General features: G+C 35.2%; 2 protein-coding genes across 2 annotated transcripts; both read left to right on the forward strand.

Moving 5' to 3' along the window:
* Nucleotides 1-2,639: 2,639 nt before the first annotated feature.
* Nucleotides 2,640-4,053, forward strand: LOC149011036 (putative jasmonic acid carboxyl methyltransferase 2). Its single transcript, XM_089161764.1, has 4 exons — nucleotides 2,640-2,747; nucleotides 2,847-3,251; nucleotides 3,334-3,588; nucleotides 3,670-4,053. Exons 1-4 carry the CDS (start codon nucleotides 2,673-2,675, stop codon nucleotides 4,027-4,029), a joined length of 1,095 nt encoding a protein of 364 aa, XP_089017890.1. The 5' UTR covers nucleotides 2,640-2,672; the 3' UTR covers nucleotides 4,030-4,053.
* A 4,676-nt stretch (nucleotides 4,054-8,729) lies between these two features.
* Nucleotides 8,730-10,368, forward strand: LOC149011037 (putative jasmonic acid carboxyl methyltransferase 2). The gene is made up of 4 exons (XM_089163757.1): nucleotides 8,730-8,836; nucleotides 8,978-9,382; nucleotides 9,465-9,719; nucleotides 9,801-10,368. The coding sequence occupies exons 1-4, from the start codon at nucleotides 8,762-8,764 to the stop codon at nucleotides 10,158-10,160; spliced, it is 1,095 nt and encodes a 364-aa protein (XP_089019883.1). The 5' UTR covers nucleotides 8,730-8,761; the 3' UTR covers nucleotides 10,161-10,368.
* The last annotated feature ends 1,493 nt before the right edge of the window (nucleotides 10,369-11,861 follow it).

The raw sequence follows: 11,861 nt of genomic DNA on the forward strand, positions 1-11,861 counted from the left end.
CTTGCATTGGATTAGAAACCCCGACATGCACCAGTACTCATTACCAATGGTCATGATAAGAGAGTGTTGACTTAACCCCAGCCGTGGTTTGTGAGCCAAGTGTGGACTTTCCATTTTGCCCAGGATCCCTACAGAGGTAACCAGTCCTTGCCGGATCAGAGTGACTAGACTTACCTAGAGGAGAGCTGGTGTATATCTTAAAGCATGTCAGCTGTTAGAGACCTGCATAGTTAGAAATCATAGTATCATTCATACTTTGCACTCATTCATGTCATTTATGCATTTATGCGTTGTTGGATAATTGATGGGATTTGTAATTGTTCTTACTGAGTTCTTTAGAACTCACTCCTTTATTTTGTATATATTTATTAGCATGCACCGATGAAGGAATTGTATCGGAAGATGGACTAGTTTCCTATGAAGGAACCATCCCGTATGAAGAGGATCGGACACCGGCAGTGGGAAATGGAGATAGTCTGTGCGGGAGCTCCTGCGGGTGCACGGAGTGCGCTTATCACACATATTGATGGTCAGAGAAAAAGTGGTTTGACAGTTTGCTCAGCGAATGGAGAAGAACTGGAGGACACCCTATCTTGAAATTCATGAAAAAGACTATTTAACCTTAGAAAAGGAAACTGGAAAGAAACTGATATAACTCTTTTGATTGTTCCGCTGAACTCGTATTCATTCATTATTCTTTCTTTTATCATTTTTATTGGAGTATTTGGGCTCTTGTAATTCTTTAATTCATTTATTGAACATTTATTGCTCTTGATTGTCTATATTTGTATTAATTATTGTTGATAGATTAAAACCGTGGATCCTGTGACGGATCACTCCCACGGGTTGTCAGTCGGGTAACCGAGACCGGCGGGTGGGGTGTGATTCTAAGTATAGGAGATTTGGGTTGCTCATCAAAACCCAACACTTTTCTAGTGATCACGGAGATCATTAAGGCCATGCATGAAACATGTATTTAGTTGAATCATAAAATGTCTGAATTCCTAGTGTTCCTTAATGATCTTCCAAAGTAATGACTTCAACACCATTTTTGAAACCTTGCCCACCTACTATGAACACCTAAAGAAGGAAAAGAGTGAAAACTTTAGGCCATGTTCTATTTGCAGGGTGACCTGATTCTTTTTATGAAAGGCTCTTTCCAAGGAGTACTATAGACTCCTTTCATTCCTCTTATGGCCTACATTGGCACTTTTAAGTTTGGAACTTCATAAATAATTTACATTAATTATTTTTAGATCAATTTTTTTATAACCATAATGTGTGCATGGTATTAGCTAGTTCCGTCAACAGTACAATGGCATAACTCCTTGAATTTTTTTTTTTTTGGTCAAGAACAAGGGGCACATTTGCCTGGCAAGGACAAGTCCTCCCAGCGTAATCAAAGCTTACTTTCTTTTCTAACCTTCTAATGTTGTTTAATATATACCTCCTCTCTCCTACATCTTATGTTACTTATAAGCTAATTTGGCATTTGCAATCAATTAATAAATGTTGATCTCATGAAAATGACGTTTAAGATAAGTAATATAGACACTAAAGTACCGTGCACAAGTATACTATTAATTATAGAGCTTTTTTCATGCTGCTCATGTAAGTTTTGCCAAAACTCTTGACAGTACTCATAGCAAAAATTACATGTTGCCACATTGACCCTTTTAAAAAATTAACTATGGATAATTTATAATTTTCGAAAAGATACACTAGGAATAGCATGTAATTTTTGTCACTTAAGTGGGCAATCAAGAATTTTGGCGCAACCGAAATTGACAACATGAAAAGAACTCTTAATAATATATATCTCATTGGCAGAGCATGACTCATGTTAGCACTTTTTTTCCAGATTTTTCTTTAGTGGTTTGTCTAACATGGTGGTGCTTATAGTATACATTGTTGGATGCACATATATTATTATATATATATATATATATTATTATATCCAATACTCATTCGGGCTGGCTCACGCTTACTTTAACTACATCCTATCTCTCTCTCTCTCTCTCTCTCTAAATATATATATATATATATATATATATATATATATATATATATATATATATATTTTTTTTCCTCCCCTCTCTCTCTCTCTCTCTCTCTCTCTCTATATATATATATATATATATATATATATATTCAATTATTATTATATCCAATGTTCATTCAGGCTTGCTCACGCTTACCTTGACTACATCCTTGAGAAAGCTTTTATAATTAATATAGGCAGGACTTCGCCTCTAACCTGGAGGAAATTCAAAATTTTACATCTAATGAGGAAGTGTTGATCTTTTGCAAGTGTTATCCTTGGGGTTCTCATTTTATATGCTTTTAATAAAAAAGAAAAAAAGAAAAAGAAGGTAATCTTCCAACGAAGACTTAATTAATAATTGTGCACGTTTTGTCTTTGCTAAAACTCTTGCACGTTTTACGAGTTTATCATGTTGTTGGGGGTGGGGGTCAGAGTGGAAGCTACACTAGTAAGATCAACCATATGTTTTCAAAAAAGAAATCTATACTCGCACGTTTAAAACAAATTTTATATTGCATTTTATAATCTATAGTTGTATCAATCCTTGCCTATATATACAAGGATGATTTACATGTGTAACACATTGAATGCAAAATAGAGGCTTAGGAATCTAAAGCGAAGAGAAGCCATGGAAGTTCAGCAAGTTCTTCACATGAATGGTGGGGATGGAGAAATTAGCTATGCCAGTAACTCCCAACTTCAAGTACTATCTCTCTCTCTCTCTCTCTCTCTCTCTCTCTCTAATACTTTCATTATTATTCCATTCAAGCAACTAAGCATGAATTTTGTTTTTTTCCTTCAGAAACTAGCGATAACCAGGGCAAAGCCACTGGTAATTCGAAGCATTTCAGATTTGTATTCCACCAAGTTATCTCAATGTCTAAGGATAGCAGATTTGGGCTGCTCATCGGGACCTAACACCTTACAAGTGATCACTTTAATCGTTGAAGCGATCTATGAAACATGTCATCAGTTGAATTGTAAAACACCGGAATTCCTAGTGTTCCTTAATGATCTTCCAAGTAATGACTTCAACACCATTTTCAGAACCTTGCCAACCTTCTATGATCAGCTAAAGAAGGATTTTGGTGAAAATTTTGGGCCAGTTTCTATCACAGGATTACCCGGTTCTTTCTATGAGAGGCTCTTTCCAAGCAGTACTATAGACTTCTTTCATTCCTCTTACAGCCTTCATTGGCTCTCTCAGGTTTGAAACCTAATTGATACATATCATGCACGCTTGTGTGTTTTAGTATATTTTTTCTAACCATATATAATGAAAACTATAGGTTCCTCCAGCAGTTGGAAGTAACAATAAGGGGAATATTTACTTGGCAAAGACAAGCCCTCCTAGTGTGCTGAAAGCTTACCAGGTGCAATTTCAAAAGGATTTTTCCTTGTTTCTTAGCTTGCGCTCAAAGGAAATAACACCGGAAGGAAGAATGGTTTTGACATTTCTTGGCGGGAGAAGTGAAGATCCTTTTGGCAAAGAGAGTTGCATTTTGGACCTGTTTTCTAATTCACTAAATGACTTGGTTAACGAGGTATACATGCTTAATTAATGAACATGTACAATTTTCCTCTTAGTATTTAAAATTATTACAAGTTTTCTTATCTTGTTTTAGGGTCTCATTGAGGAAGCCAAAGTGGATTCTTTCAATTTGCCGTTGTATATGCCTTCTAGCAAAGAATTAGAAAGTGCAGTTTGTGCAGAAGGATCCTTTTATCTTGATCACTTAGAAATATTTGATACCAATTGGGACGCAAGTGATGATGATGACAATGAGTTAATGTTGGATAACTTTATAAGAGGGCAGAAGGTGGCGAAGATTATAAGAGCTGTTTTCGAATCCATGCTTGCTGACCACTTTGGAGACTCTATCATTAGTACCTTATTTAGCAGGTACATGGCGAATGTCAGCAAGCACATCTTAAAGGAAGAGAGTAAGCTCGTTAGTTTTGTTATTTCCTTGAGAGCAAAGTGATTTTTTAGGACCCTGAGGAGTGTACGTAAAAATATTAATGTTGGTCATCTCCTCAAGTAATAAGTAGATGCACTTTGGTTATTTCCTCAATAAATGTTATTGTGATTGTTGGCCGGAGCGGTCATTAATGGTTCATGTCTTAATATATGTATCTAATTAGTACTCTACACCATCGTTGGAAAATAAAGTTTTCACTCAACGGCATTTCTTTTTCTAGCCTAATGTGTCGAGCTAAGTCTTCCTTTTTTTTTTTCATCATATTCTATAATCTCAATCTCTAGACGAAAAGGGAAAGGTAAAGTTGTGGTGGTTTCATATTGTGAAGGAAAAAAGAAATTAACATTGAAGTAACATACAAAAGTTCTAAGGTCTATTTAATTATAGATCTGGCCAAAAAAAATTGTGGTTTATTAATACTATATGGCCTGTTAAAAGTATAAAGAAAACTAAAATTAGTAAAAGTCAAACTGGGGAAATCCATCATTTAATCAGTCTGGTTAGTGAAGGGTGGGGCTAGACTTGGAAAGACCCATCCCTGATTAGATTCTCAAAGTCAAACTGGTGAAAACCATCATATTGTACAAGGCACTAAAACGCCAAAAATCATATATAACCACACTTGATATCTAAATCCATGAACCAAAAAATGGGTTAGATGCTAGAATTTCAAAAGAGATAAGAGAGATGCTTCAGGGTTAACTTATTGAAAGGGTATCACTTAAATTGGTATTCTATTGGTGTATTCACATTTTCTACAATTTGCAATCTTACAATTCCCTACAATCACTCATTAGGATTGTGACACGTAGCGATAACTTATCCAATGATCCCAATTAAAACTCATATTAAGAAAAAACTAACCTTCTCTTTCAATTTTCCCGCTACTTTTGCTTTTCTTTGTTAGAATTTTTGTAATTTATTTGAAAATTCAAACAATTTGTTTTTCTAAAGGTTGGGTCTTTTCCTAAAACACCTAAATGGCCAATAGATGTCTTTCCTAACCAACATGTCTTAAGGGAAGAATTATAACCTTTGGAGACAACCTTCGTTGGTGTCTCTTGCTCTCCTATAAAAAGGTGGGAGGAGTTTGTTATTCTGGCACTAACATTTTTAAAAGCATTGGTTTTCTTTAAATTATGTCATAGAAAACGAATTGGTGAATGTAGCTTTATGGATCGATTAGTCCATCAATTACGGAGTGCGCCGTTTGAGATGGAGGGGTTGACTGATCTTGGGGGTGAAAATGCATTACGGACCCGTGTGCACAATTCGGGGGCATTTAAATACCTTAAAGAAAGTGCCAACCACTATTGACACATTTCAACTCCATCACTTTTGTGTTTCATTAGATGGATGTATACAACAATGCTTTCAACAAGGTGATCATTCGTGCTATTTAAAATAAGATAAGTTTTCATTCTTATGATTGTATGTCTTCATTTGTTTTATATGATTGCCTATGATATCATTATTTATCCAACACTCTTTTCTTGACTCCATGAGGGAATATTTCCACAATTTTGTTCCTTTTCCTTCTTCAATTTTGTCACTGCATTCTTATACATATTCTTCAATTTTTTTTCATCTTCTTTCTTCAATCCCATCATTAATAATGTGAATGACCTTGTTTTAAGTGTTAAAAATGGAGTTCATATTGGTTTCACAGTGGACCTTCTTCCCTCCCAATGTGGTTACCCACTTTAGAAAAAATTTTAAAAAATTAAAAAGAGGAAAAGAATTGACAATGTGCTAGTCAATCCCCTTTCCTCTCCCCCCGCCCCCGGCCCCTAAAAAAACAAAGCTTGAGTCTGGATCACCTTCTCCTCAGGGGACTACAATGTACTCCCTTAATGGTTTTCAACCATATAAATAGGGGATGGAGTCCACATGGGGACTCATTGAGTTCTTATTATTTATTTATTTATTTAATGTTTATAGATAGAACCCACTACTATTATGTGGTTAAAAAACCATCATGAAGAGTACATTGTTCATCCTTGACTGGAGGTTATCCAGACTTCTTAAATTTTAGATCAGAACACATGAAACATGGAACAATTGGAAAAAGAATGCTGTCTAGCTCCTGCTTCGGCACAATGGTATGTAAAAACAGGATCTCTCCTTCTTCAAAACCATGGCTAAGTACATAGTTCTTCAAATAAAATTGTTGCTTCCAAAATTTTCCTTGTCAGAGCATCTCCTCCCATAAAAACCACACAAATAGGGTTGGACAACCCCACTTCCACAGAATGCTACAAAATAAGAGTCCTAGCTGTGACTAGATAGATGAGGTGGGTGAGAAGCTTGGGTCGATCATTTTCCATCACAAACTATAATAATCTATAACTAAGGGTAAAATCGTTAACCTTGTAAAAGATAGAGGATTCTGAGCTATCTCAGTGATAGCCAAGGCAAAACCCGTTATAATTTGAAGCATTTCAGAGTCACATTTCACTGAGTTATCTCGGTGTCTAAGTATAGGAGATTTGGGTTGCTCATCAAAACCCAAAACTTTTCTAGTGATCGTGGAGATCACTAAGGCCATGCATGAAACATGTATTTAGTTGAATCATAAAATGTCTTAATTCCTAGTGTTCCTTAATGATATTCCAAAGTAATGACTTCAACACCATTTTTGGAACCTTGCCCACCTACTATGAACACCTAAAGAAGGAAAAGAGTGAAAACTTTAGGCCATGTTCTATTGCAGGGTGACCTTATTCTTTTTATGAAAGGCACTTTCCAAGGAGTACTATAGACTCCTTTCATTCCTCTTATGGCCTGCATTGGCACTTTTAAGTTTGGAACTTCATAAATAATTTACATTAATTATTTTTAGATCAGTTTTTTTATAACTATAATGTGTGCATGGTATTAGCTAGTTCCGTCAACGGTACGTTGGCATAACAAGGGGAATTTTTTATTTTTTATTTTTGGTCAAGAACAAGGGGCACATTTGCTTGGCAAGGAAAAGTCCTCCCAGCGTAATCAAAGCTTACTTTATTTTCTAACCTTCTAATGTTGTTTAATATATACCTCCTCTCTCCTACATCTTATGTTACTTATAAGCTAACTTGTCATTTGCAATCAATTAATAATGTTGTTCTCATGAAAATGACATTTAAGATAAGTAATACAAATACTAAAGTAGTGTGCACAAGTATAGTATTAATTATAGAGCTTTTTTCATGCTGCTCATTTAAATTGTGTCAAAACTATTGAGAGTACTCATAGCAAAAATTAAATGTTACCCACACTTATTTTTCTGTTAACTTTAAAACTTAAATGACCATGTTGCCCATGGTGTGTGAAGGAAAATATAATTTTTCTCTTTTACAAAATCTCGCTTAATTTTTTCAAATTTACGAAAAGAACTCCCTGTTCACAGCTGGAATCTAAGGAGCTGGATGTAGAATTCAACAAAGAAGAATATCGATCTTCTCTGTCACTTTCTTCTCCATCCATTGCTCGATCAAGCAAGTTCTTTCAGGAGTTACCATTTCTTCCTCGGGTAAAACACACACACTACTTCCTCGAATAGCACCCACTCCTTCTCCTACCAGTGTCCACTACCAGCAATTGAAGGTTCATCATTGCTCGAAAAACTCTCGATCGGTTTGACCTGGTTCTCAACCTCTTTTATTTTGCTGAAGAACTGAGGACGTAGATAACGTCTTGAGCACAAACCAACCTATTGCAAAGAGAGATTTTTCATGCTAGGGTGGTGGATATTTTTTTAGGCAGCCAACGTGAATCGTGCGAACCAAGGATTTTTGTTTTTGTTCAATTTTAAAAAATTAAATGAGGTTTGGTAAAAATATAAATTTATACTTTCTTTTATCCCACAGGCAAAATAGTCATTTTCAAAGTTAACCAAAAAGTAACTGTGGATAATTTATAATTTTCGAAAAGATATACTGTGAATAACATGTAATATTTGTCACTTAAGTGGGCAATCAAGAATTTTGGCCCAACCGAAATTGACAACATGAAAAGAACTCTTAATAATATATATATATCTCATTGGCAGAGCATGACTCATGTTAGCACTTTTTTTCTATATTTTGCTTTAGTGGTTTGTCTGACATGGTGGTGTTTATAGTACACATTGTTGGATGCACATATATTATTATATATATTATTTTTTCTATTATTACTATATCCAATATTCATTCGGGCTGGCTCACGCTTACTCTCTCTCTCTCTCTCTCTCTCTCTCTCTCTCTCTCTCTCTCTCTCTCTCTCTCTCTCTCTCTCTCTCTCTCTCTCTCTCTCTCTCTCTCTCTCTCTCTCTCTCTCTCTCTTTTTATATGTAAATATATTCAATTATTATTATATCTGGTGTTCATTCAGGCTAGCTCACGCTTACCTTGACAACATCCTTGATAAAGCTTTTATAATTAATATAGGCAGGACTTCGCCTCTAACATGGAGGAGATTCAAAATTTAACATCTAATGAGGAAGTGTTGATCTTTTGCAAGAGTTATCCTTGGGGTTCTCATTTTATATGCTTTTAATAAAAAAAAGAAAAGAAAAATAAGGTAATCTTCCAACAAAGACTTAATTAATAATTGTGCACGTTTTGTCTTTGGTAAAACTCTAAACAAATTTTATATTGCATTTTATAATCTATAGTTGTATCAATCATTGCCTATATATACAAGGATGATTTACATGTGTAACACATTGAATGCAAAATAGAGACTTAGGAATCTAAAGCAAAGAGAAGCCATGGAAGTTCAACAAGTTCTTCACATGAATGGTGGGGATGGAGAAATTAGCTATGCCAGTAACTCCCAACTTCAAGTACTCTCTCTCTCTCTCTCTCTCTCTCTCTCTCTCTCTCTCTCTCTCTCTCTCTCTCTCTCTCTCTCTCTCTCTCTCTCTAATACTTTCATTTTTATTCCATTCAAGCAACTAAGCATGAACATTGTTTTTTTCTTTCAGAAACTAGCGATAACCAAGGCAAAGCCACTGATAATTCGAAGCATTTCAGATTTCTATTCCACCAAGTTATCTCAATGTCTAAGGATAGCAGATTTGGGCTGCTCATCGGGACCTAACACCTTACAAGTGATCACTTTAATCGTTGAAGGGATCTATGAAACATGTCATCAGTTGAATTGTAAAACACCGGAATTCCTAGTGTTCCTTAATGATCTTCCAAGTAATGACTTCAACACCATTTTTAGAACCTTGCCAACCTTCTATGATCAACTAAAGAAGGATTTTGGTGAAAATTTTGGGCCAGTTTCTATCACAGGATTACCCGGTTCTTTCTATGAGAGGCTCTTTCCAAGCAGTACTATAGACTTCTTTCATTCCTCTTACAGTCTTCATTGGCTCTCTCAGGTTTGAAACCTAATTGATACATATCATGCACGCTCGTGTGTTTTAGTATATTTTTTCTAACCATGTATAATGAAAACTATAGGTTCCTCCAGCAGTTGGAAGTAACAATAAGGGGAATATTTACTTGGCAAAGACAAGCCCTCCTAGTGTGCTGAAAGCTTACCAGGTGCAATTTCAAAAGGATTTTTCCTTGTTTCTTAGCTTGCGCTCAAAGGAAATAACACCGGAAGGAAGAATGGTTTTGACATTTCTTGGCAGGAGAAGTGAAGATCCTTTTGGCAAAGAGAGTTGCATTTTGGACCTGTTTTCTAATTCACTAAATGACTTGGTCAACGAGGTATACATGCTTAATTAAGGAACATGTACAATTTTCCTCTTAGTATTTAAAATTATTACAAGTTTTCTTATCTTGTTGTAGGGTCTCATTGAGGAAGCCAAAGTGGATTCTTTCAATTTGCCGTTGTATATGCCTTCTAGCAAAGAATTAGAAAGTGCAGTTTGTGCAGAAGGATCCTTTTATCTTGATCACTTAGAAATATTTGATACCAATTGGGACGCAAGTGATGATGATGACAATGAGTTTATGTTGGATAACTTTATAAGAGGGCTGAAGGTGGCGAAGATTATAAGAGCTGTTTTCGAATCCATGCTTGCTGACCACTTTGGAGACTCTATCATTAGTACCTTATTTAGCAGGTACATGTCGAATGTCAGCAAGCACATCTTAAAGGAAGAGAGTAAGCTTGTTAGTTTTGTTATTTCCTTGAGAGCAAAGTGATTTTTTAGGACCCTGAGGAGTGTACGTAAAAATATTAATGTTGGTCGTCTCCTCAAGTAATAAGTAAATGCACTTTGGTTATTTCCTCAATAAATGTTATTGTGATTGTTGGCCGGAGCGATCAATAATGGTGCATGTCTTAATATATGTATCTAATTAGTACTCTACACCATCGTTGGAAAATAAAGTTTTCACTCAACGACATTTCTTTTTCTAGCCTAATGTGTCGAGCTAAGTCTTTTTTTTTTTTTTTCATCATATTCTATAATCTCAATCTCTAGACGAAAAGGGAAAGGTAAAGTTGTGGTGGTTTCATATTGTGAAGGAAAAAGGAAATTAACATTGAAGTAACATACAAAAGTTCTAAGGTCTATTTAATTATAGATCTGGCCAAAAAAAATTGTGGTTTATCAATACTATATGGTCTGATAAAAGTATAAAGAAAACTAAAATCAGTAAAAGTCAAACTGGGGGAAACCATCATTTAATCAGTCTGGTTAGTGAAGGGTGGGGCTAGACTTGGAAAGACCCATCCCTGATTAGATTCTCAAAGTCAAACTGGTGAAAACCATCATATTGTACAAGGCACTAAAACGCCAAAAATCATATATAACCACACTTGATATCTAAATCCAAGAACCAAAAAATGGGTTAGATGCTAGAATTTCAAAAGAGATAAGAGAGATGCTTCAGGGTTAACTTATTGAAAGGGTATCACTTAAATTGGTATTCTATTGGTGTATTCACATTTTCTACAATTTGCAATCTTACAATTCCCTACAATCACTCATTAGGATTGTGACACGTAGGGATAACTTATCCAATGATCGCAATTAAAACTCATATTAAGAAAAAACTAACCTTCTCTTTCAATTTTCCCGCTACTTTTGCTTTTCTTTGTTGTAATTTTTGTAATTTATTTGAAAATTCAAACAATTTTTTTTCTTCTAAAGGTTGGGTCTTTTCCTAAAACACCAAAATGGCCAATAGATGTCTTTCCTAACCAACATGTCTTAAGGGAAGAATTATGACCTTTGGAAACAACCTTCGTCGGTGTCTCTTGCTCTCCTATAAAAAGGTGGGAGGAGTTTGTTATTCTGGCACTAACATTTTTAAAAGCATTGGTTTTCTTTAAATTATGTCATAGAAAACGAATTGGTGAATGTAGCTTTATGGATCAATTACTCCATCAATTACGGAGTGCGCCGTTTGAGATGGAGGGGTTGACTGATCTTGGGGGTGAAAATGCATTCTGGACCCGTGTGCACAATTCGGGGGCGTTTAAATACCTTAAAGAAAGTGCCAACAACTATTGGAATATTTCAACTCCATCACTTTTGTGCTTCATTAGATGCATGTATACAACAATGCTTTCAACAAGGTGATCATTCGTGCTATTTAAAATAAGATAAGTTTTCATTCTTATGATTGTATGTCTTCATTTGTTTTATACGATTGCCTATGATATCATTATTTATCCAACACTCTTTTCTTCACTCCATGAGGGAATATTTCCACCCTTACTCTCTTTTTCCACAAATTTGTTCCTTTTCCTTCTTCAATTTTGTCACTGCATTCTTATACATATTCTTCAATTTTTTTTTCATCTTCTTTCTTCAATCCCATCATTAATAATGTGAATGACCTTGTTTTAAGTGTTAAAAATGGAGTTCATAAAGGTTTCACAGTGGACATTCCTCC

Source organism: Hakea prostrata, chromosome 7 (genome assembly GCF_041222555.1).
Source record: "Hakea prostrata isolate BN-2017 chromosome 7, UWA_Hpros_2, whole genome shotgun sequence".
Lineage (NCBI taxonomy): Eukaryota > Viridiplantae > Streptophyta > Magnoliopsida > Proteales > Proteaceae > Hakea > Hakea prostrata.